The sequence below is a fragment of the Schistocerca piceifrons genome, chromosome 5 (genome assembly GCF_021461385.2).
Source record: "Schistocerca piceifrons isolate TAMUIC-IGC-003096 chromosome 5, iqSchPice1.1, whole genome shotgun sequence".
Taxonomy (NCBI): Eukaryota; Metazoa; Arthropoda; class Insecta; order Orthoptera; family Acrididae; genus Schistocerca; species Schistocerca piceifrons.
In genome coordinates this window covers 364,688,315-364,715,269 of record NC_060142.1, presented here as the reverse complement: position 1 = coordinate 364,715,269, position 26,955 = coordinate 364,688,315, and the positions used below count along the sequence as shown (strand labels likewise).

Below are 26,955 nucleotides of genomic sequence, written 5' to 3'. Positions count from 1 at the left end.
TGAATGGATGCTTACATACGGTCAGAGTTGTATCTAGACGTGTCAGGGGCCCCATATCACTGGATCTGCACACACCCTACACGATTACATAGCCTTCGCCAGCTTCAATAGTCCCCTGCTGACATGTAGGGTCCATGGATTCGTGAGGTTTTCCCCATACACGTGCACGTCCATCCACTCGATACAATTTGAAACGACTCGTCCGACCAGGCAACATGTTTACATTCATCAACAGTTCAATGTCTGTGTTGACGGGTCCAGGTGAGGTGTAAAGCTTTGTGTCGTGCAGTGATGAAGGGTACACGAGGGGGCCTTCGGCTCCGAAAGCCCATATGGATAATGTTCCGTTGAATGGTTTGCATGCTGACACTTGTTGGTGGCCCAGCACTGAAATCTGCAGAAATTTGCGGAAGGGTTGCACTTCTGTTACGTTGAAAGATTCTCTTCAGTTGTCGGTCGTATCGTTCTTTCAGGATCTTTTTCCGGCCGCAGTGATGTCGGCGATTTGATGTTTTACCGGATTCCTGACATGAACGGTACACACGTGAAATGGTCATACGGGAAAATCCCCACTGCATCGGTACCTCGGGGATACTGTGTCCAATCATTAGTGCGCCGACTATAACACCATGTTCAAACTCAATGAAATCTTGATAACCTACAGCAACACTAACCGACCTAACTGCGCCAGATACTTGTTGACCGCGCGGGATTAGCCGAGCGGTCTTGGACTGTGCGGCTGGTCCCGGCGGAGGTTCGAGTCCTCCCTCGAGCATGGGTGTGTGTGTTTGTCCTTAGGATAATTTAGGTTAAGTAGTATGTAAGCTTCGGGACTGATGACCTTAGCAGTTAAGCCCATAAGATTTTTTTTAAAAAAAAAGGAAAAAAAAAAAACGCTTGTTGTCTTATGTAGCCGTTGCCGACCGCAGCGCCGTATTCTGCCTGTTTACGTATGACCGTATTTGAATACGCATGCCTATATCAGCTTCTTAGGCGCTTCATTGTAAACAGATGGAGGTCTGCACTGATTAGAAAAAATGACGGTATGGTCTTGGGAATGTCTCAAACACGATAGCTCCTTTGTGTCACAGTTACGTCCCCACATTGATCCATTGTACTCAGCTGATTCCACACAACCTTCTCGCATGTGCTGACATATGACTACCTGTTGCCAATGTTATACCAATGACAATAGTCCAGAGCGACCAGTGTGCTCTTTTAGGAGGAGTGACTAATACACGGTCCAGTCACATAATTGTGACCACCAACTATGTTCGACGTCAGCGTGTAATAACGACTTACAGGTGGTTGGTAGCAGTGGAGGGTATAAAAAGCGTGTCCACGGCGAACGCAGGAAGAAGTACAGTTGTTGTTTTTAATGCGAAACCGGAGCGACTCATTTAAAGTTCAAAACCACACGATCATTAGCTTGCGGGTCAAGGGTTGAAGTATTTCTGAAACAGCTAGGTTTTTAAAATGCTCCAGTGCCCCCGTGGTTAAAGTATACCGAGCATAGCAAAATGGCTCTACCAAAATCGCCGCCAAGGCAACTGTGGTGCACCACGGACTACGGCCGCGGAGACGTTTACGAGCGAATAGACGTGCATTTGTTAAGGAGCTAACGACCCAGACGAACCAAGGGCCTATCAATAGTGTCTCCTCAAAGACCATTCAGTGAATGCTGCTGCATACACCCATGCAACTTCTGCTTTTCGGCGACGAGGGCTGGAATTTTCATGCCAATACCGAAGGAAAATGGACGTCCATTCAGCGGCGACAGATGACCTTCTGAGATGAATCACGTTCCATGTTCCATCGACGTGAAATGGCTAAACGCTAACCACTTGCAACAATCGTAGGAAGTTTCCAGGCTGGAGAAGGGGACGTTATGGTTTGGGGAATATTTTAGTGGCATTCTCTGGGTGTTTTCGACATTCTGGAAGGCATCTATCCTTCGGGACTGTGTCCACCACTACATACAGGTTGTTTTTCCTCTGCATCGGTTTGAAAAGTCTGAAAGGAAAGCACATGCAATAATCGCAGGAAGTTTCCAGGCCGGAGGAGGGAGTGTTATGGTTTGGGGAATATTTTCGTAATATTCCCTCGGTGATGTATACATTCTGTAAGGCGCTATGGATGATCGCAAGTATAAATCTATCCTTGGGGACTATCTCCATCTGTACATACAGTTTGATTATCTTTAGCACAACGACATCTACCAGCAGAAAAATGCAACGTGTCACACAGTTCGCAATGCACGTGGGTGGTTCGTGCCCTGCTCACCAAACTCGCCGGATTTAAACCCAGTCGCGAACCTCTGGGACCACCTTGATCATGGTGCTCGCATCATGGATCTTCAGCTGAGAAACCTAACGCAGCTGGCCTCGGCATTGGAGTCGGCATAGCTCCGCATCCATGTCGGCACTTTCCAGAACCTCACTGACTCACCTGCACGTCTCGCAACGGGAGCCACATTAATGTGACTGGGCAGCGTATTTTTCCCAGTGAGCTTATCGCTGAAAGTTAGTATAGAATAATATTCAATTTGCGGATTGTATTACGATTATGAAATTTCTTCCTTTTGCGAGAAATCAGAGAAGTTACCGTTGGATCGACAGGTAGCATTTCGGGATATCTTTAGGAAGAGATCGGCTACACTTAGCTTCTTCTGTAATGAATTATTTACTAATGTTGATCTCCATCTCACGAGAGGTTCTCACACTCGACACTGTTCCTGCGAAACATTGAGATGCTTTCAGTTAAAATTCGTAAGATATCAAGCTGATTCTGTCCTGAGACAGTTCAGGGAAAATCTCTTGTTCCACTTCAGCTAATCCAAGCATCTTTCAGTAATGATCTTGATATTTTCAAGAAATTGCTTTCCCATAAGGTCTGTGAGTCCTCTTACACTTTGCGAGCGGTCTACATCTGCTCCACGTTTATTATGAATGTTGTGGTGATACCATTTACTACGGAAGAATGAAGCAGAGACGAAACACGAATGGCTTTGATTGGGAGCCGACAGTCAGAGACTCAGCCCAACAGTTCTGACATCCAGTGAAACTATCATTGAGAAAAAACTTTATTAACGCTTGAATTTCTCTTCTGTAGATTATTTCGTGCTGAAGATAGGCGACCAATCGTGTCTCACATGTTTCGGAGTGTACCGCATAACTATATTAAGTACGCCTGTCTCCTTCGGGGTCTCCGCGAGGGCGCGTTCCTTGCCATTTTATGCTGGAAATAGCGTTAACTAAACTTGCCTGTGCGGCAATTGGTGCTACTGGAGTTGGCTGCAGTTATTCCACCTTTGACGTAGTGATCACCCCGCTAGTAGTTCCTTGCTTACCTTGCCTAAAAGACTGCTGGGCTATCAACTCATATGAGTTGATGTCTCCTGTGCTTACAGCAGAGACAGAGCCTCAATGTGTCCAGCAGAGGATCCAACTTCTATGGCGGCAGCTATTCACAGCAACTCTTGCTCCGACTTCGCGAATTTCCAGGGGTAAATATGCACTTTCTGAGACCTTCAGGGAGAGCGTCTGCATTTTTGGTATTTGCCCATCAGTATCAGATAGGTTTCAGGTTTTGCCCCTCGGCTTCTCCTACATTAACGCTGGCGGTTGTTGCCATAAGCCGCGGCAGTAGAACTGTTACTCCATGAAAAGTTTTCAGTGCGTTTTTACGTTATTCTTTAAGAACGCAGCCCAAGTAATCCCTCGTGGTGGCGCCCAAGTTTTGAGGGGCTTACCTGCGGACTGCGGGAAGCAGCAGCTGACTCGTGTGGCGGCACGTCTCCACGCAGGTCCTGCGCTGCTTGCGGATGCGCTCTCTCAGGTCTGGGCAGTCCTTGGGCTGTCCGACGTGGATCAGCAGGTCGCGGAACAGAGCCACCTGGGCATTGAACTCCACAACCATCTGCAACAGGAAACACAGGGAGCTCCTCTAGTTGGCTGGAAACGTCTGCTGTCGACGAATTCCACAGAAAAAGTTTTCATGCCTCGGGCATGGATGTCTGTGATGTCCTTAGGTTAGTTAGGTTTAAGTAGTTCTAAGTTCTAGAGGACTGATAATCTAAGATGTTAAGTCCCATAGTGCTCAGAGCCATTTGAACCATTTTGTCTTCAGGGAAAATGACTCTCCTGCTAAAGACGTTTCGTACTGGTGATGTCACGCCACCATCAAGTTACAGATATAGAAAATTTTTTTGGGTGAAAAATGTTGTCACATGTAGCTCTAGCTTTTGAGATTTTGAGGCAATGATTGGGCGCAAAGCGCACACTTCTATATAGTGTGGACTACCGATATAAGACATTTCGATGGTAATTGCCGCATAGCAAGGGACAAAGTGTTAGTTGAGGGGCATCAGGATCGTGACAGCATCACAGTTTTACGTTCCCTTTCGGTGATAACGTGACGAGAGATGTGGTGCCGTGAACACTGGACTCTGCGTTGGACAGTAGTCTAAAACATGACGAGCCATCTGCATTTATTATGCAAATTGGAGGGGGAAGAAAGGAAAGGGAAAGGAAGCAACTAATGACATCAGCTGCATCGGGACTTCATGCTGAATCAACGGATGTGAATGATAATATGGGCCAGACAGGCACTCGAACCCGGGACCTTCTGCTTACTTGGCAGTTGCGTTAACCACTGTGCCACCGGGCCACAACATCTATCGCACATGCGTGGCCTATCTCGGCACGCTGCCCAGATGGCACACACTCCCACATAGCTCCACCTATCCGCTGTCTCCGTCCACGTCCTCCATGCCCGCTGGAAGTCGAAGACAACTGTGCATCTGCACTGAAGGTTGTGGATTCATTGCCCATTGACACGAGTCATTTATCTGAATGTGTGGTGTCTGTTCTTTAGGACATGTAAGCATATAGTCCCGATGTAGCTGGTACCAAATAGTTTCTTCCCTTTTGTTTCCTTTGTGCCCCCTATATCTTCAATTTACTTACTACACATTCATGTTATAATAACTCTGACTCTTACGTTTTCACGACTACACCGCACCATACTGCTGAACTGATTTCGATGAAATTTGAAATGGAGACAGCTGGAACCCTGAGGAAGAACATAGACTACTTTAGAGAGTACATCAGTGAACAAAAATCTTGTTGAAAACTATAAAATGTGCCACATACTGTACACGTACAGCGTGTAGCTACTCGAGTAGCACGATGCACACATACGCGTTCCTGTCTACGAGCCGGCCGGAGTGGCCGTGCGGTTCTAGGCGCTACAGTCTGGAACCGCGTGACCGCTACGGTCGCAGGTTCGAATCCTGCCTCGGGCATGGATGTGTGTGATGTCCTTAGGTTAGTTAGGTTTAAGTAGTTCTAATTTCTAGGGGACTGATGACCACAGTAGTTAAGTCCCATAGTGCTCAGAGCCATTTGAACCATTTGAACCTGTCTACGACCCTCCACACGCACGCTCGCCAGCGACGCTGCTGGTGTCGCCGCGTCGTGCGTAAAGGCTGTTGGGGGAGGGCGCATAGCACTAGCTATGCTTAGCCGAACAGTTAGAAGGCAGAGAGCAGCGGACCTTATTGCACGTGCAATAGCTTAGTTACTCAGCATCATAGCAAACCTATAGATACGCATGTGCTGCGACAGGTTAGGTAGTACATTATGGAAACAAAAATATCTTCAATTTTGAATACTACAGTCATTTTGGTCTGTGGTCAACGTCTACTTGCACAGGTACTGCGGTAAGATGACAGGTTTGAATGAAATCTTAAAATTGGCAAAACAGCCGCACTGAAATAAAAATTTATACAACTTCGTACATTGCAGTAAAAGGCCAGTTTTAATACGTCTAAAGAAAAACAAACCAACTCCGTGTATGGATTTATTATTATCCAATAAGATGATCAATTTGTCCAATTGTGACCTACAGTTCTTCAAAACAGTGTCTTCATTAACGCGTATTGTTGCTATGTGAGAGACACTGGAACCTCAAAACTGGTCTATCCTAAGGATAGTCAAATCACTGCACAACTCCAGAAATAAAGATATCTTTGATTTTTATAATTTTATCCTTAGAAAATGGTATATACTTTAGGAATTCCACTGTTACATTTTAAAACGAATAAATGATGAGAGAAATTTACCCTAAAATTACAAGCCTGTAGCAATACTACCAACAAAATCGAAAATTATTGAAGCTATAGTGAAAGGCCAGATTAACAATTTTTTTGAGTGTAACGTCCTGGTCAACAACGCACAGTATGAATTCCGAAACGGACTGTCAACAAATAAGGCATTTCTAGAAATTTTATTATCAGTACTCCACGGCTTTTAAAGCAGAGAGGACACTTACGGTACTCAATTAGATCTAACCAAGATCTTTGGCAATGTTCCACATAATATTTTAAATAAGAAAGTTGAAAGCAGTGAATTACTAAATTAGGACCAGCACTACTAATGATATCTGTCAAACAGAAAGCAAACCGTAGTTGTTAATTCAAACAAAATTTATCTGGATTCCCCCCCAAAGCTGTGTGTTGGCACATTTCTTATTTATTGCGTGTGTGAATAATCTGACAAATTTATATAAATGCGTGATTTAGGATGATGACAATTTTCATTGCATCACATAATTATGTGAAAGATATCAGACAATTGAACAACATCATCATGGAAAAGGCAGCTAAATGATATCAGGAAAAAAGGCTGAAACTAAGTAACAATAAAACTGAACAATTGTATCTTTTTAGCAGCCTTCATGATGGAGAAAATGAACGAAAGTGCTCTGCAATTTTGTTAGGCATTTACCTAGATAGTAAATTTTGCTGCAGTATCCACAAATATTCAGAAATCCCAACATCCATATCCTTGATTCAGTGTGGAAGGGACTGAGCGGTTTTTTAGGTTAGAGGGTCTCAGAGAACCACAGAAGTGGCGTCCGTTTAAAAGTGGGCAGGTAAAACACAGTAACATAGTTGTAGAAACGATTGCTATTGTAGTTATAAATTGTCGTAGCTGTGTTGGGAAAGAACCAGGGCTCCAAGCTCTAATAGAAAGCACTGAAGCTCAAATAGTTGTAGGTACAGAGCACTGGCTAAAGCCGGAAATAAGTTCACGAAATTTTTTCAAACGATCTAACAGTGTTCAGGAAGGATAGATTAAATACTGTTGGTGGTGGAGTATTTAAGGCTGTCAGAGGTAGTTTGCCTTGTAGCGAAATTGAAGTAGATAGTTCGTGTGAAATAGTATGGGTAGAGGTTATACCCGATAATCGGACTAAACTATTAATTGGATCGTTTTACCGACCCTCCGACTCAGAAGAAATAGTTGCTGAACAGTTCAAAGAAAACTTGCGTCTCATTTCAAGCAAGTACCCCGCTCATACAACTATAATCGGTGGTGACTTCACTCTACCCTCGATATGCTGGAAAAACTATGCGTTTAAAGCCGGTGGCAAACATAAAACGTCATCCGAAATTGTACTGAATGCTTTCTCAGAAAATTATTTTGAACAATTAGTTCATGAGCCCACTCGAAGCGTAAATGGTTGCGAAAGTATACTTGACCTTTTAGCAACAAATAATCCTGGACAAATAGTGAATATGGTGAAGAATACAGGGATTAGCGACCACAAGGCAGTTGCTGCTAGGCTGACTACCGTAACACCTACGACCATCAAAAAGAAACGCAAAGTATATCTATTTAAGAAGCTGATAAAAATGCTCTTAACGCCTTTTTAAGAGACTGTTTTCGCTCCTTCCGACCTGATCATGTAAGTGCAGGAAAGTTGTGGAATGTTTTCAAAGAGATAGTATCAACAGCAATTGAGAGATATATACCACATAAACTAATAAGTGATGGTACTGATCCCCCATGGTATACAAAACGGGTCAGATCGTTGATGCAGTCGCAACGAAAAAAGCATGCCAAATTTAAAAGAACGCAAAATCCCCAAGATTGGCAAAGTTTTACAGAAGTTCGAAATATAGCGCGTACTTCAATGCGAGATGCTTTCAATAATTTCCACTACGAAATTCTGTCTCGAAATCTGGCAGAAAACCCAAAGAGATTCTGGTCATGCATAAAGAACACCAGTGGCAAGATGCAATCAATACCTTCACTTCGCGATAACAACGGTGAAGTCACTGATGACAGTGCCGCTAAAGCAGAGTTATTAAATTCGGTTTTCCGAAAACTCCTTCACCAAAGAAGACGAAGTAAATATTCCTGAATTCCATTCAAGAACAACTGCCAAGATGAGAAACATAGAAGTAGATATCCTCGGTGTAACAAAGCAGCTTAAATCACTTAATAAAGGCAAGGCCTCCGGTCCAGATTGTATACCAGTCAGATTCCTTTCAGAATATGCTGATAAAACAGCTCCATATTTAGCAATTATACACAACCACTCGCTCACAGAAAGATCCGTGCCTAAAGACTAGGAAATTGCTCAAGGCACACCAATACCGCCGCGCGGGATTAGCCGAGCGGCCTAAGGCACTGCAGTAATGGGCTATGCTCCTGGTCCCGGCGGAGGTTCGAGTCCTCCCTCGGGCATGGGTGTGTGTGTTTGTCCTTATGACAATTTAGGTTCAATAGTGTGTAAGCTTAGGGACTGATGACCTTAGCAGTTAAGTCCCATAAGATTTCACACACATTTGAACATTTTGAATACACCAATACCCAAAAAGGGAAGTAGGAGTTATCCGCTGAATTACGGGCCTTTATCACTAACGTCGATTTGCAGTAGGGTTTTAGAACACATACTGTATTCGAACATTATGAAGTACCTCGAAGAAAACGATTTATTGACACGTAGCACGGATTCATGAAATATTGTTCTTGTGAAACACAACTAGCTCTTTGTACTCATGAAGTAATGAGTGCTATCGACAGGGGATGTCAAATTGATTCCATATTTTTAGACGATCTGAGTAGCCGTCTTAGATTGTTTGCAGATGATGCTGTCGTTTACCGTCTTGTAAAGTAATCAGGTGATCAAAACGAATTGCAAAATGATTTATATAAGATATCTCTATGGTGCGAAAAGTGGCAATTGACCCTGAATAAAGAAAAGTTGCATGGGGGCTTAATTAAATAAAATGCAAATAATTTTAATTTTTTTGATTTAGTAGCTGTATGTCCGATTACGCTGCGTCTCGTAAACGGTTGACCCTGACTAGTTTTTGTGCGCAATCTGACTGCATGGAACAACAACAAAGAATGAAATGAAAATTTTCGTTAATACAATTAATTAATTAAGTCCCCAGCAACTATAAAACCTACGAAGCCAACAAAGCACAAGTGTAGCTGTTCTGTGTGTGGAAGTGTGATTCAACGTACACATCTGGCACGGTTCTTCTTCACTAAGACAAGAAATTTTAAATATAATTTATACTGAAATAATTAAGAAAAATAGAAATCCTATAATTGCGCAAGAAAACCAGAATTACACTCTAATACAAGAACACAAGCCAGATGATTTGTTGACTGAACCTGTAATGACGCATTATTCAGGACATTGAAATAATGAGAAAAAAAAGAAAAGTAGTTTGTTACCTTAATTTATATTGATGAAATGCACTCTAATCATTACAATATCTCCACACCGACTCGCTACTACCACATCTCAACAAGAACTTTTCAGTACCACATCTCAGCAAGCACTCACTGCTACGAGTTCTTAACAAGCACTCTTCACTACGACATCTCAGCACAGACTACCACGAGACCTCGACAGGCACTGACTTCTACGAGTTCCCTCCAAGCACTGCCAGTGGAGGCGGCTGAATAATACTCTTTGGCGCAATATCTGGCGCTGTGGCTCAGTGTAGCCACCTTTCATATGCCCTTCCTCCATGGGCCAGAATTTGATGGTATTTTTGCCAGCATTGGTGGTGAAAATACCACCAAATTCGTCCACAAAAATACAGACAAAAATAAAAGATAATATTAATACCTAAATATCACATAATTAATTAAAATTTTGGCTTTGCACTGACATTTCAATAACCTAATATATAAAATACAGTAAGCAATACAACTTCTTTTCATACATGTGACGTTACATAATAGTTTACACAATACACAAAAAATCAGTTTATACAAATGTTCACATAAAATACTTTTAATTATTAAAAAAAAAGTAGTTGATAGTCCATCAGTGGCACCCAGCAATGGTCAACAGGTGCAAATACCAACAAGTGACATTATTTCAGTAGAAGCAGTCCATCAGTGGCACCTAGCAATGTTGAACAGGTGCAGACACCAACAAGTGACATTATGTCAGTAGAAGCAGTCCATCAGTGGCACCCAGCAATGTTGAACAGGTGCAGACACCAACAAGTGACATTATTTCAGTAGAAACAATCCATCAGTGGCACCCAGCAATGTTGAGTAGGTACAGACAGCAAGAAGTAACATCATTTCAGTAGAAACAGTTCTATCAGTGGCACCCAGCAATGGTGAGCAGGTGCAGAAAGCAACAAGTGACAACATTTCAGTAGAAGCAGTTCCATCTGTGGCACCCAGCAATGTTGAACAGGTGCAGACACCAACAAGTGACATCATTTCAGTAAAAGCAGTTCCATCAGTTGCACCCAGCTATGTTGAACAGGTGCAGACACCAACAAGTGACTTCATTTCAGTAGAAGCAGTTCCATCAGTTGCACCCAGCAATGTTGAACAGGTGCAGACACCAACAAGTGACATTATCTCAGTAGAAGCAGTTCATCAGTGGCACCCAGTAATGTTGAACAGGTGCAGACACCAACAAGTGACATTATGTCAGTAGAAGCAGTTCCAATAGTGACACCCAGCATTGTTGAACAGGTGCTGACACCAACAAGTGACATTATTTCAGTAGAAGCAGTTCATCAGTGGCACCCAGTAATGTTGAACAGGTGCAGACAGCAGTCCATAATATTCACTATCACTGATCACACTGTTCATCAGAGTTTATAAGCAGAAATTAAACATGTCCTCGTGGCACCAATCATGTAGAAAAAGTACAAGTAACAGTCCATAATATTCACTATCACTAATCAGACAGTTCAGGCATGAACATTAGTTTGAATCCACATTCAAATGCTTTTACACTAAACATACAAATTCTAATAAACACACAAATGATATCAGATAATTGTCATATTAACTATTACAAATACACAAATACCAGTAAACCTATAATATTTATGGGTGTCAGTGCAAGCCACAACATACAAATAAAATAATATTAGGAGATAGGTGGGTAGGATTAGGAAAGGAAAACACACAAAACACACTCACTCATCTTTCATCCACATTAAGTACTACCGTGTAATTGAATAGTGTTAACTGTGTAAATGCAATTCTGTCAAAATTTGATGTTCATCTTGTGTATCAAGTAGTAGTGGCAGCAATGTATAACAGTCAATAATAGTTAAGTCAACGTCATAGTCATCATGTCAAGACCAATGTTTGCCAAGCCAGATCAAAATGTACGGTTGCTGAACAACTGTCAGTGAGCCCAGATATGCAAATACTTCCTCTCTCCAAAAAAAATATGTACTGCTTATTGATTTAACAAAGCGTGTGCATAGACTATCTTCCTCCTACTTGAGTGTTCTAGTCTGCTATCTTTATCCTCCTTGTTCCATATAGACCAACAAAAAAAATATGCTCCTCACTTACTTTACCTCTTATCCACCAAACCTCCAATAATCTTCAGTATCACATAATCTCAATACTTCAATAATACCTCTTACGTCGATACATATAAATCTTATCATCAATATCATTTACCTTACCTCTTGTCCACCAAAACTCCAATAATCATCAACTTCACATAATCTCAATAATACCTCAATAATACCTCTTCAATACGTCGATACATATAAACCTTATTACCAATATCATTTCACTTCCATAACAACTCTTTCCTCTAGTCAGTCTCCTCGAACAAGTACAGATAAAATCCTAATGCAAACCTCATCATCCCATACAATCTGAAGACACATTGTCAACACACAACCTCTGTGTAATCCATCTGACCCAAATCTTCTACTCATTATGAATTATAAACAAAAGAAATGCATACATGACCTCTAGCAGACTTAGTTCGAATAACTCTCAGTAATTAAGTACGATTACGGAGTGTGAATGATCATAATATTTCACAGTGTGTACACCACTTCAAGAATTATGGCAAACAGAAGCACACATGTGGAGTATTTCTTGTGTCAAGTGTCACTTCCTATTTCAATTGCTCACGAAGAATGCAGTGTAATAATTGTTAATGGTCTAAACCTAGTTTCGGTATGTCATGTCGTTAGCTTCCTTCCTATTAGCATAAATTTATACAGCTTTCATAAAACCTCTAGCTCATGTGACTTCTATGAAGTTTCTTGTACTAATGTCGTTCGTCGGATTATAGCAGTTCATTTTCTTATCTTAAAAATATAAGGCACTGAGCGTAAGCAAAACATGCAATAGCGAGTAAATATACCAGTAGAGAACAGAATGTCAACAAGTGGATGCAGCACAATTCTTACAACGAGGTTCTGCCAAGCGAACAATCTTTAATTAATACAATAGTGTGACCTAAACTCTCAGCTCGTACACAGTACATCAGCATTTCTATATACCAAATTAAAGAGTAGTTGTGACGACAAACAGAAATGTCTAAATATGCAATCCATACGCATAGCAGCAAACAGGTCATTAGCATCATATCAGCATAAGCAAATAAATGTTCATATGTAATCTTAATAAATAAACATGAAGGCGCAAGCAGATAAATCACAAAGTATAACTTACATACCTAACCACATCAGCACAATAAATCAGGTGACAATTATAATTTAAATAAATAAGCACAGCAGGCAAATAATAAAAAAATATAACATCAGCGAAAGAGCAGTGCAGCCAAGCGATGCATAATATATACAAATAACAACCCTGTTCATTAATGAAACATTGTCAAAATCAGTTAATGTACGCAAGCACGTCGCTTCACAAGTAATTTCATTGAACATGAAATTAGCACAAAGTATGAATCACGTAATCGCGAGCAGCAAATTACGTCTAAAGTACGTACCTAAGTGGAAATATGTTACCTGAAAAATAAACTCAATTAATAGTTACCTTTTTTAGTTTATTAGTTTCTTCTTCAAAATTACATTCTTCCTGAAAATTTCTCGATAGCAAGTCGTCTTAACGTCGGACACGCACAGAATTTACCTGGAGTTCTTAAATATTTTATAGAACCGTATCCTGAAAAATACTGAATGTTAATAACATAATTCATCAAGTCACTATAGCTTTATACTGAATTTAATCGGAGAAATTAAACTGTGTATTTGTTTACAGCTGTCAGTGCATTCGCACTGAGCGCTCGATCAGCTGTAGGTGCGTGACGTAGGAAGTAATTGTTTGCGGTCAACGACTGCCTTGTGCGGCGCGCAGACTTGACTTGCTTTGAGTATGTGCCGCCGCCAAAACACAGCGCGGTATCCTTGTACTCTCCGCGTGTTTACATCCAGCTGTTAGTTTCTCAAAAGTACGTCATTCCACAAAAATTTTAACGTTTGATATATGATGTATTCCCTTAGAACGTCGTGATTTAAGAGTTTCTACTTCAACAGTGTTATCATGAATAATTTTGCGAATTCTATATGGACCGTTATAAAGCAGAAAAAATTTGCGACACAAGCCTTTTCCTTTGTGAGACAAACGATGAGACTTAATTAACACTTTCTGACCAACTGACAAGATTTTTAAACGACCAGGATGTTTAGCTGATTTCTCTCTTCTAGCAGCCGCAGATGCAATATTTTGTAGAGCCAGGTTGACAACTTCCGAATGCCGCAGTTTCCGTGTAGGCGGAAAAGGAACGATTTCAGAAATGCGATATGTCGGTGCTTTGTTTTTTAATATCAGTATAGGCGGTAAAGAAGTTGAATCATTAGGGAGTTCATTCAGAATGTTTTGAAAAATATGAAGATACTGATCCCAAGTTCTGTGATTCTGATAACAATAAAGACGACACAATTTATTGATTTCCTTCATCCATCTCTCTGAAGCGTTAGATTGGGGGTGAAAAAGTGAAATGAAAATTGGTTTAATTTTACGACGCCGTAGAGTATGAAGCCAAATTTTAGAACGAAATTGTGATCCATTATCTGATATAACCTTATCAACATGACCCACTTCTTTCAGAAAATGTTTGATGAAAGTGTTAGATACTGAACGAGCTGTTGCTTTGCGTAACGGTGTAAAACACACATATTTTGATGTCAACTCCACTGCTACGAAAATGTACGCAAAACCATTAGTAGAACGAACCACTGGACCGAACAAATCAACTGCAGCCATCTCCTTTAATTTCGCTGGAATGATAGGAAACAACGGTGCTCTGTGAGAAATTGTTGGCGGCTTAGCCTTTTGACATAATTTGCATTTCGCCAGAACAGATCGAATACGTTTTTCCATATTACTGAAGTAGCAATTTTCCCGTAATTTATGAAAGCATTTTCTGGGACCAAAGTGTGCATAACTGAAATGCGCATACCAAATCAGTTTATTAACCCACTCATCAGGAATACAAACTAACCAAACAGAGTTGTCGACCGATTTTCGTTTAAAAAGAATGTCATTGCGAACTAAATAATGCTGTCTAATCGCTACGCTTTCCTTTCTCCTCCACGTCTCCTTAATGTCCTTCCAGATTGGATCCTTATTTTGCTCCTTAGCGATGTCCTGGAGCGAAGACGAAATAAAGTTCTCAAACGCAACACCTTGAATATACATCAAACAATAATTGTTTTCTATGCAGTCCTCTTCAGCACTTTGTTTCAAACCCACAGGTGCACGTGATAAAGCATCAGCAACAATATTTGAAGAACCCTGTATGTAAACAATACTAAAGTCAAATTCCTGTAGGTACAACGCCCATCGTGACAATCTGCCATGAGTTAATTTTGTCGACATAAGAAATTCCAGAGCTCGATGATCGGTGTAAACCTTAGTATGTCTGCCAAACAAAAATGTGCGAAATTTTGTGAAAGCCCAAACAACCGCCAAAGCTTCAAGTTCCGTTATCGAATAATTCTTTTCTGATTTAGAAAGAACACGACTTCCAAATGCAATAGTTTTCTGTACTACAACGCCGTCTTCTTCTATTTCTTGAAATAAATGTGCACCTAGGCCCTTGTATGATGAGTCCGTCGCCAAACAAAAATCTTTAGATAAATCCGGATGTGAAAGAAGTGGAGCAGCAACTAAAGCATCACGGAGTTGTTCAAATTCTGACTGAGCTTCCTCATCCCAACACCAATTAGATTTCCTTCCAGATAGTTCACATAAATGAGGTGTGGCCAAATTGTCCAATCTAACAAAGCGTCTAAGAAAATTACAGACACCAAGGAAACTACGAACATCACGTTTTGTGGTAGGTACAGCATAAATACGAATAGCGTCTAATTTTTCTGGATCAGGAAGAATACCTTCTGTAGAAATAATGTGACCGAGAAATTTCACCTGAGAACGATCAAATTCAGATTTTTCTAAGTTCACTGTAATGCCAACTCTTGCAAAGATACGTAATAATGAATCCAAAATTTTGTTGTGTTCACTCCAAGAATGTTTAGCAATAAGAATATCGTCAACATATGAAGTAATATTGTCACGAAGATAAACAGGTAAAATTTCATTTAAGCTACGAATGAATGCTGCTGAAGATACAGTAAGTCCAAACGGTAATTTCCGAAACTGGTAACAGTTACCAAAGGCTAAAAAGGCAGTATATTTTCTACAATCAGGGTGGAGTTCTATTTGCCAAAAACTTGCGCGCATATCAATCGTGGATAAAACTTTAATTCCATGGAAATGTTGAAGAAGTTCATCTAAATTTTGTGGGCGGTCAGTTTCAGGAATGATGATATTATTTATCTGTCTGGAATCCAGAACCAAACGAATTGACCCATCCTTTTTAAGAACGACATGTAATGGGCTAGTATAAGGACTGACTGCAGGCTCAATAATGCCATGATCTAACATGTATTGAAGTTCATTCTTAACCTTGTCTCTGTAAGCCAAAGGAATAGCGTACGTTTTCCCGCAAAATGCTGTGTGTTCTTTTACTTTAAATAAATATTGTAAGCCTTGTATAGTTCCTGTGTGATGACCAAACACTGTAGCATGTGAAGTCAAAATGTGGTGTAGCTCTTCTCTTGCAACGTCATCTGGCACTTCAGCTTTCTTAAGCTTTTCATTAATTAATTCTTCGCTACTAATTATATTATCCACCGCGTCTCTGTATCTATTGTCATTGTCATGAATAAACACATTGTCGTCATAATGCTCAACGAAAACATCAGAAGTAAGAAACCTTAAACATTTTGTATCTGATTCAGATCTTGTTAAACACTCGAAAAATTTCAAACATTTCGGCATTCCGGCAACAGTCAAATTTACACTTCCTTCTTTAAAGTTCAAAATTGCCTTATGTGCGTTAAGAAACTCCATACCTAATATAATTTGGGTACTGAGTAATGGAACAATAATAAAATTAGCAGAAAATTCGTATCCTTGACAAATGAAATTTAAGTTGGTCTGTTGTTTAACTTCCACACTTTTTCCAGAAATAGCGCCTCGAATTGTAGTTTTAGAAACAGGTAACACAGGACAAGCAATAGTTCTTACACATATACGAAAAACTGGTTCACTAATGACATTCAATGGGCTCCCAGAATCTAAAACTGCAGTGAACTTATTCTTACCCACACATACTTCAATAACAGGATGTAAAAACGCGTCTACATTATTTTCCTTTTCGTCTAGCAAAATGTCTCTCATGTCTTCCAGGCGTACGTAGTGTAAAGTCGTAGTGTCATTACTTTCTGAACCGTCTATATTGCTGCCAGAAGCCGAAGCTACAAGTCATTGTCGATTGTTTGCGTCATGTCTTTGATTATTCGCGTCATTTCGCGGATCAATTTCTACTATTTGCACTTGTCTCTCTGAAGTTCTGTCACGTGGAGGATGCCAATTAGGTCCCTCCTGTCTGTTAGATGCAAATTCTTGGTTGTGTCTGTTATTAAAATTTCTGTTTTCCTGTCTGTCTGCATAACTACTTCTTGTGTAATTTCGACTGTCACTTCTGAAATTATTGTTGTATCTACTACCCTGGTTATTTCTGTAGTAAGAATTTCTATTATTGTATGAATAATTTCTGTCTTGATGGTACCGATTACTGTTTCCGTATGATTGATCATTCCGGTAGGAATTACCGTTATTATAACTGTCTGTGTAATTTCTGTTAGAACGTCTGTTATTGTCATAAGGCTGGTATCTATGGTCCTGTCTGTTTCGTCTGTCATTCTCAAAATTACCGCTATAACGTCCGTTCCGATAACTATCCCTTTTCTCTGAAAATCTATCGTATTTACTGTTATTGAAAAAATTACAGGAAGTCCCGTCGTCACTGTCGTACTCGAGTTCTTGTAGCAAAGTCTTAAAAGTCTCAATATCGTCTTTACATCTTCCGGCTAAAACAATTTGTCTTATGGATTGTGGCAGCTTAGTTAAACAAATGCGAATTAATTCAGTCGGGCTGTAAGGGTTGGACAGGAACTGATTCTTTCGAATCATGTCTTCAAAATATTCTGCTGGCGTGCGGAACTCAGACTGTTTGAAATTACGCTGCATAATAAGACTGTGTTTGACTCTTGTCTTGCGTGTTTTCGGACCAATATGCCGATAGAAATGCATGATAAAAATCATTCAGATTATTACAATCTCTAATGAGTGCGCGCATCCGCGTCGCCGGTTCGTTTTCTAAATATCCACACATAAATTCCAGTTTGTGACTTAGTGGCCAATTTGGTGGGAGTGCGTACATAAATTGATCTAACCATGCACATGGATGTATGTCATTCTTAGAATTGCGGAAGATCTTAAATTTCCGAACAGTCAAAAAGTGTTTATAGTCAAAGTTTTCGCCTCGCGCCGACAAAGACCTACCGCGTCTGCCCCAGTCCGAATGTCGATTATTGTGAAGTTCGCGCGCCTGGCGCTCTCTTGTTGCTTCTCGTAAATGAAATAAATTACTTTCTTCATACCCCTCTGCTATCTGTGATTCTAAGTTTCTTCTACTGTCTTTTCCTACTATTTCGCCTTCAATTTGTATGACTTGCTTTCGTAATGCCTCAAATTCCCTTTTGACGCGTTCATTAAATTTTCCCTGATTTTCAACATGCTTATTTATGTTCTGGTACTCTTCGGTTTCTGCAAATGGTAATGGAGCTGTATCATCCGAATCTCTGTCCCCATGTAAACTAAGATTTGTCAGTTTATCTGAAATCTCCTCAACTCTTTCCGATAAATCACCTATTTGTTCTTTCTGTTTATTTACGTCTTCCGTAAGTGTCGCGACTCGGATTTCAGTATTAACACATTTGGTAGTTAACTGTTCATATTGTTGTGTTAGGTTATTTAATCTGTCATTTGCTACGGATTCCTCGATTCTCTCAAATATTTCTTCCTTATCTTTTGCACGTTGTAAATTTAACTCTGAAAATTTCTGTACTATCACGCGATCTCTTTCTTCCTGTTCTCTGTCCTGTTCCTCTTGTCTGATTTCTGTTGAAATTAAACTATTATTGTGAGCATTCAAAATCGGTTGTACTTCTCTAATTTCTTTCCTTGATTCATCTTTCATGTTTTTGAAACATGTCCCTGTGCATGGGGGCTTAATTAAATAAAATGCAAATAATTTTAATTTTTTTGATTTAGTAGCTGTATGTCCGATTACGCTGCGACTCGTAAACGGTTGACCCTGACTAGTTTTTGTCCGCAATCTGACTGCATGGAACAACAACAAAGAATGAAATGAAAATTTTCGTTAATACAATTAATTAATTAAGTCCCCAGCAACTATAAAACCTACGAAGCCAACAAAGCACAAGTGTAGCTGTTCTGTGTGTGGAAGTGTGATTCAACGTACACATCTGGCACGATTCTTCTTTACTAAGACAAGAAATTTTAAATATCATTTATACTGAAGTAATTAAGAAAAATAGAAATCCTATAATTGCGCAAGAAAACCAGAATTACACTCTAATACAAGAACACAAGCCAGATGATTTGTTGACTGAACCTGTAATGACGCATTATTCAGGACATTGAAATAATGAGAAAAAAAAAGAAAAGTAGTTTGTTACCTTAATTTATATTGATGAAATGCACTCTAATCATTACAATATCTCCACACCGACTCGCTACTACCACATCTCAACAAGAACTTTTCAGTACCACATCTCAGCAAGCACTCACTGCTACGAGTTCTTAACAAGCACTCTTCACTACGACATCTCAGCACAGACTACCACGAGACCTCGACAGGCACTGACTTCTACGAGTTCTCTCCAAGCACTGCCAGTGGAGGCGGCTGAATAATACTCTTTGGCGCAATCTCTGGCGCTGTGACTCAGTGTAGCCACCTTTCAAAGTGTGAAGTTATTCACATGAGTACTAAAAGAAATCAGCTAAATTTCGATTATGCGGTAAGTCACACAAATCTGAAGGCTGTAAATTCAGCTAAACACTTAGGGATTACAATTACAAATAACCTAAATTGGAACGATCACATAGATAATATTGTGGGTAGAGGAAACCATAGATTGCGATTCATTTGCAGAACACTTAGAAGGTGCAATAGGTCTACTAAAGAGACTGTTCACACCACGCTTCTCCGCCCTGTTCTGGATCACTGCTGTGCGGTGTGGGATCCGAATCAGGTGGGACTGACGGATGACATCGAAAAAGTACAAAGAAGGGCAGCTCGTTTTGTATTATCGCGAAAGACATGATACGTGAGTTGGAGTGGCAGTGATTAAAACAAACGCGTTTTTCGTTGCGACGGTATCTTCTCATGAAATTTCAATCACCAGTTTTCTGCTCAGATTGCGACAACATTCTGTTGGCCCCCCACCTACATAGGGAGAAATGATCATCACGATAAAATAAGAGAAATCAGGGCTCACACAGAAAAATTTAAGTGCTCATTTTTCCCGCCTTCCGTTCGAGAGTGGAACGGTAGAGAGACAGCTTGAAGGTGGTTCATTGAACGCTATGCCAGGTACTTTACTTTGAAAAGGAGAGTAATCACGTAGATATAGATGTAGATATTACCCTGTTGCCTCAGTGTAAGGACTAAACCGTCTGAATTACACTTTAAGACTTCGGCGCACGATACTTTTACAAAAAGAAAAAAAAATCGTTAATAAAAGACATTTATCGAAACAAGGTTGTTTAAAGGCAATTGCAGTTAAAAGACGTATTGTGCAGGCTCGACATGGCGTGTAGTGGAGATAAATCCTCGACAAATGAGTGATGTGGAGGCTGCACACACCACTTAAAAACTGATGGATTGCTCTACCACTACAATGCGACGATGGACTCCAATAAAATGTTAACAAAAGAGAATTTCCAAATCAGGTCTATCCACGTTTATGATTTCAGTAGGAATGTGTAGGTACTGCACAATATCAATGTTTACAGCGTATTCACTACATTATCTGACATTAATATTTTTGTCTGAATCTTGAAATCTTTACTGCAGACTAAGGAACTAAACGTTGTAATTATTTCCGAATATATTTACTTGGAATTAACAAGTCGCGTTTCTTTTCCTAGGTATCGAAGGACTTACGGCGGTAGTAGCACGTTGTTGTTAGAAGACGGCACATTTGACTTCTGTAACCATCACCCATATCTGCGCACTCCTTCCATTCCTCTTAAATGCAGAATGACGATCCGTAGCCAAAGTGTTGATCGTTTGCCAGGGCTTGTTAGTGTGAACCGTTGCTTTGATGGACCTCTTCCCGGAGCGTTGCGTTCAGCCTGTGCGACTGGTACATAGAGTGTCAATTTTTGATCATCGGGACTAACACAGCTATAAGGAGAAAACTACAAGTGTTTACACTCCGCTAGATCACTCACTTGTTTTACCTGCTATGATTTATTTTATTTTTTTTTTTTGCGAAAAGTTGCTTGAGCATGTTTACAAACAAACTTTACAATTTTAGAGAAACACTCAAGATGACGTCTTTTAGGTCAAACTTGTAACTTTCACCTATTTTTTGTATCTATGACTATCGATGACTTCTGGTGATTACTAGTCTTGAGATGGTAAAGGATGATGATAAAACACTGAATAAAATTTCGTCCTTATGAGCACAGAAGAAAGCCTTTGCTATGTGTGAAGAATAGTGTGAGTGCGTGATGGCTATTGGGGGCGACTGCGTGTAACTTTCCTGCATTTTTCAGGCAGAAATCACAACACACGCGCCTGGAGGGCGCGCACTTGTATCTTAAGGCTATGTTCCGTCATTCAGAATGATCGAACCCCTGGAATTGGAGCTTTAGTATTTACAGATCGCACCTACAGGATGCTTGAAGTGAAATGATTGGTGAAGCAGTGGTGAGTAGATCAATCCAGGGCAATAGCGGGGCAAGAATGGTAAACAAGAGTCATCGTAGAACGACAGCACCATAAAACGATCGTAGGCTTGTTCGACTGGCTCTCGAACAGGCGGATGACGACAACTGAAATCCGAGTGTCACCACGAAACGCGGAGAAAACATCACTGAAAGATGGGCTGAGATCCCGTATTGTCACTCGCCGTTTACCGCTGAGACCATTGCCACAGACAACAGAGACTTCCACGGTATGAGTCAACTGGGAAACTGAATGGCATTCTGTGCTGTTCAGCGATGAGTGTGACTTCCGTTTGTGGAGATCAGATAGACGATAACGTTTTTGTAGGCTATCTGGGAAAGGTCAAAAGAAGCAGCAATTTTCGAAACCCATTCCTCTTCAACTCTTTGAGTCATCTGAAGAGCTATAAGATGTAGCTACAAGACTGTCTTGACAACTATGGAAGAGGGGTTTGTGATGCAGTGACTTCGTCAAGCACATAATGCATGTGGCGAGGTCATATCGTCTGTCCAGACAGTCCACACCACAAAGGGACAGAGAATAATAAAATTAATTCTTTAATTCTGGTCACAGATTCCTTCTCCCACTATGATTCCGAGTTAATCGATATTAAATAATGACCGGTCGTTCAATTAATTAATAAGTCGTCAATCTGAACTGCTAAACTAATTTTCTCAGGACCGCAGACACTATCAAGGCACTACCTACGTAGAGGATCATCTGCTGGAGGGCGCAGGATAATTTTGGCATTCCCTGTTTATGTCACGTAGGAAACACTGAAGGTGGAGAAATCTAGCTTGGTTCCTTGGCGTAATTTCGAATCATCACTGAAGCCACGCGGTGGGGGAGACATACAATGTCTCCTTCATTCTGGCAATCTGCGCCAGTTCGGGCCACCCAACTCTAAAGCAAGAACTTGGCCGCTCCAGTCGGTCAGAACGGCAGGAACCGTTACACGTCCAGTTTCTGCTAGGTTGGCTACGAAGATCTTTTCGTATACCGCCGAAGTGCACTGCAGTTCGTCGGCAGAATCTTTGAATAGTCCGGAAAGCAGTTGTCCATCCGATTCGATTTGCAGCCACTAATGGCGTCGACATCGCGAGCTTCATCTTGCAGTAGTTACCGTCTTTTTGAGGCAGGTGTTGTCTTCCTATATGTTGTGAGCAGCCTTGTATTAACATCCGTAAGTTGCTAGTGAGGTTTCCAATTAAGAATCACACTGCAACAACGGTGGCTGCGGCTTATACTCGTATTTGTACCGCGAGATAGCGGCACTGTAAATCGATATATAGTGTGGTCATCTTTATTGTCCAACCCCTATTACTGTGACCACATTCTTGACCCATGACTAGCTTCTTTGTTATGGCGATTCACCTTCATACATTTTGCGCTTTCTTTAGGGACTGGTCGTTATTCTGAAGACATTTTTGTTTGTGGGAACTTTTTTGCATTTTGACTTGTCCTTGCTCGTCTAGCGGCTGCTTTATTGTAAGTGATACGTTAGGAGACTTGTGACAGTACTACCTCACGTTTCTGTGTCATTTCTGAATAGATGCACTGTCAGTCCTTGCTGACTCTCATTGGTCTATAGCTTACCTGCTGTCCCTTTAATCAGCTCTTTACTAGGCGACGAAACAGCTGCTGTAAGAAATGAAGTCGGACGCAGAAGATCAGCAGGTCAGTGATCTACTAGGTAACAATGATAGTTGGTACAATTAATTCAGCCTCTCGAGAGATCACAATGACCCCAGCAATAGGTACAGCTATTCTCCCAACCAACACACACGCTAAATGCGGAATGGTAAACGCTGATGCCATATCCTTCATGAGCAGGGTAGAAAATGGCATATTCCAGCAGGACATTACAAATCCCCTAATTGCAATGTACTACACAAAGGCCTTGATAAACTCACGGGTTTTTGATTGGCCTTCGTGGTTCCCTGATTTATCTTCCACAGAGCATGTCTGGGAGGTCTGCCTCCAGCCAGAAATACTCATTGAATGACATAGCATGTGTTTCATTCACGGCAGAACGCGTCAAGATGTTAAGGGAAAGCTATTTGCTTCCGTGCCATAAAGAAAGAAAAGAAGAATGTGTTCATGTCTGTGGGGGTCACTCCTTATACTGATGTTGCGGCTGAACATCAGTTACGAATGAAATGAAAGATTAATTCTTTAAAATCTGTGATGTGATGTAAATTTCAACAAAATTTGGTAAAAATGGACTGGTGCTATATGGTGTAACTCATACAACTTCCGTCAATGTAGAAAGAACACGTGAGGATCTAGCAGCGAGGCCATTCGATATCAGCGACAGGACACGTTTCACGCCTCCCGCTTTCACACACACACACACACACACACACACACACACACACACACAGATTACATCGACTCGTCCGATTTCATTTGCTGAGCGGTATCGAAGCAGCTGGTGTAAAGTTATCCGGCAGCGACACGTCTACGTAACACGGCGCGAAGCTCTAGGGGAGTGTGGGTAGCTAGTGACGCAAGGGAGTGCGGAAAACATCAAAGACAGCTCAGCGGCACAGGGACACGACGGATGGGCTAGCGCCACGTCTGCCAGAAGATTACGCCTCACGAAGGGTGGGGAAACAGTGGGCACTGAGGATGCGGAAGTGCTGCTGTTGTATGTGCATCTGTTCCTTAGGGAACTGTATTACCTTTTAAGAGGATTTAGTTCGAGGTAAATAGTGTACTGGACTCATATTCAATGAATTTTATTAACGTCAGAGTAACTAGATGCAGAAATTCGTCGAATGATAGGTTTCTTTTTTTCTATTTGTGGTACAAGTTTTAAATATATACTGATGAACCATATAATTATGACCACCTGCTTAACAGCGTGTTGGTTCTCCATTCGAACGCAATACAACAGCGTTTTTGTATGGTTCACATCTACATCATACTCCACAAGCTACCTAATCGTGTGTGTGGCGGAGAGTACTTTGGGTACCACTATCTGATCCCTCCAACCCAGTTCCAGTCGCAAGCAGTGCGTGGGAAGAATGATTGTAAATCTCTGTATTGGCTGTAATTTCTCCAATTTTCTCCTCGTGGTCAATATGCGAGATGTATGTCCCGAAATTTCAATGGTAACTCTCTACGTGATGCACAACGCCTCTCCTGTAGCGTCTGCCGGAGGAGTTTGTTTAGCAACTCCGTAACGCTCTCTCACCAGCTAAACGATCCCGTGACGAAACGCGCGGCTCTTCGTTGGATCTTCTCTATCAGTCCTACCTGCTAGGGATCCCAAATAAATGGACAATACCGAAGAATCGGGCAAACAAGCTCCTTATAAGCCACTTCTTTCGTGGATGAGTTAGATTTCCTTAAGATTCATCCGATGAATCTTAGTCTGGTGTCTGCTTTTCCCACTATCTGTTTTATATGCCCATTCCACTTAAGGTCGCCCTAGATAATTACGTCTAGATATTTTAAAGCAATCGCTCTCTCCAGCTCTTTGTCATCAATAGTGTAGCAGTACAGTAGTGGATTTGTTTTCCTATGTATGCGCAATACGTTACATTTATTTACATTCGGGGTCAACTGCCAGAGCCTTCACCAATCATCAGTTCTCTGCAGGATGTTCTGCAAATTCTTACTATCTTCTGGCGTTGCTACTTTGGTATACACATCATCTGTGAATAGCCTTAAAGAGCATCCGACAATTTCTACTAGATCACTTATACGCCATGTGATCAAAAGTATCCGGACACGTGGCTGAAAACGGCTTACAAGTTATGGCGTCCACCATCGGTAACGATTGAAATCAGTATGGTGTTGGCCCACAGCTTCCACTCTCGCAGACATACGTTCAATCAGATGCTGGAACGTTTCTTGGCGAGTAGCAGCCCATTCTTCACGGAGTGCTGCACTGAGGAGAGGAATCGATGTCTATCGGTGAGGCCTAGCACGATGTTGGCGTTCCAAAACACCCCAAAAGTGTTTTAGAGGATTCAGTCAGGACTCCCTGCCGCCGTTGGATAAGCAGCTGCAGCAGCAAGTCGTATACTCTTAGCTCACTCATTTGCTACATAGTTTAATTCTTAATTTCTTTGCGTGTTTTTGGTACTTGCATTGTCTAATTCATAAATTTCTGGCGTATTATATTATTTGAGAGTTGTAGCATCGCGTTTTAGTACCTGAATAGTGTAAAATCGCGTAGTCTCATTCCGCCGCCGAGCAGTGTGTCAGCAGTGCGCAAGTAGCAGCATTACTGCATTTACTAGGCAATCTTGTATTTTAATAACCGTTTAAATATTGTGTCGATTTGTTTGCGCTCTCTGTAGATTAGTTCAGACGTTCTTTGCACAACAGTTTTTAGCATGGATAGGGACTGCAACTGCTGTGTTCGGATGCAGGCTGGGTTGGCATCCCTTCGCTCCCAGCTTCAGGCAGTGTTGGCTTCGGTCACACAGCTTGAGGCTGTTACCAATGGGCATCACTGTGGGGTTCCGGATGGGGGTTTGTCGGGGACGGCCAGCTCGTCCCACGCATCCCCCGATCGGACTACGACTGTGGTTGCCCGGGATACTGCCCGTATTGAGGCTGATCCCTCACCTGTGGTAGAGTGGGAGGTCGTCTCAAGGTGTGGCAGGGGGCGAAAGACATTCCGGAGGGCTGAACGGAAGGCCTCTCCAGTTTGTCTGACGAACCGGTTTCAGGCTCTGTCTCAGGCTGATACTGATCTTCGGCCTAACATGGCTGCTTGTCCTGTTCCAGAGGTTGCCCCTCAGTCTGCAAGATCTGGGCGGTCGCAGAGGGTAGGCTTACTGGTAGTTGGGAGCTCCAACGTCAGGCATGTAATGGGGCCCCTTAGGGATATGGCAGCAAGAGAGGGGAAGAAAACCAATGTGCACTCCGTGTGCATACCGGGGGGAGTCATTCCAGATGTGGAAAGGGTCCTTCCGGATGCCATGAAGCGTACAGGGTGCACCCTTCTGCAGGTGGTCGCTCATGTCGGCACCAGTGACGTGTGTCGCTATGGATCCGAGGAAATCCTCTCTGGCTTCCGGCGGCTATCTGATTTGGTGAAGACTGCCAGTCTCGCTAGCGGGATGAAAGCAGAGCTCACCATCTGCAGCATCGTCGACAGGACTGACTGCGGACCTTTGGTACAGAGCCAAGTGGAGGGTCTGAATCAGAGGCTGAGACGGTTCTGCGACCGTGTGGGCTGCAGATTCCTCGACTTGCGCCATAGGGTGGTGGGGTTTCGGGTTCCGCGGGATAGGCCAGGAGTCCACTACACGCAACAAGCGGCTACACGGGTAGCAGGGGTTGTGTGGCGTGGGCTGGGCGGTTTTTTAGGTTGGATGGCCTTGGGCAAGTACAGAAAGGGCAACAGCCTCAACGGGTGCAGGGCAAAGTCAGGACATGCGGGGATCAAGCAGCAATCGGTATTGTAATTGTAAACTGTCGAAGCTGCGTTGGTAAAGTACCGGAACTTCAAGCGCTGATAGAAAGCACCGAAGC

General features: G+C 41.7%; 1 protein-coding gene across 1 annotated transcript in view; it reads right to left on the bottom strand.

The window, feature by feature from the left end:
* LOC124798993 (regulator of G-protein signaling 7-binding protein-like) overlaps positions 1 to 26,955 on the bottom strand; it is a 314,968-nt gene that overhangs the window by 47,978 nt on the left and 240,035 nt on the right. The window contains exon 2 of the mRNA XM_047262528.1: positions 3,752 to 3,918. Coding sequence (XP_047118484.1) covers positions 3,752 to 3,918 — 167 coding nt within the window. The remainder of the gene's footprint in view (positions 1 to 3,751; positions 3,919 to 26,955) is intronic.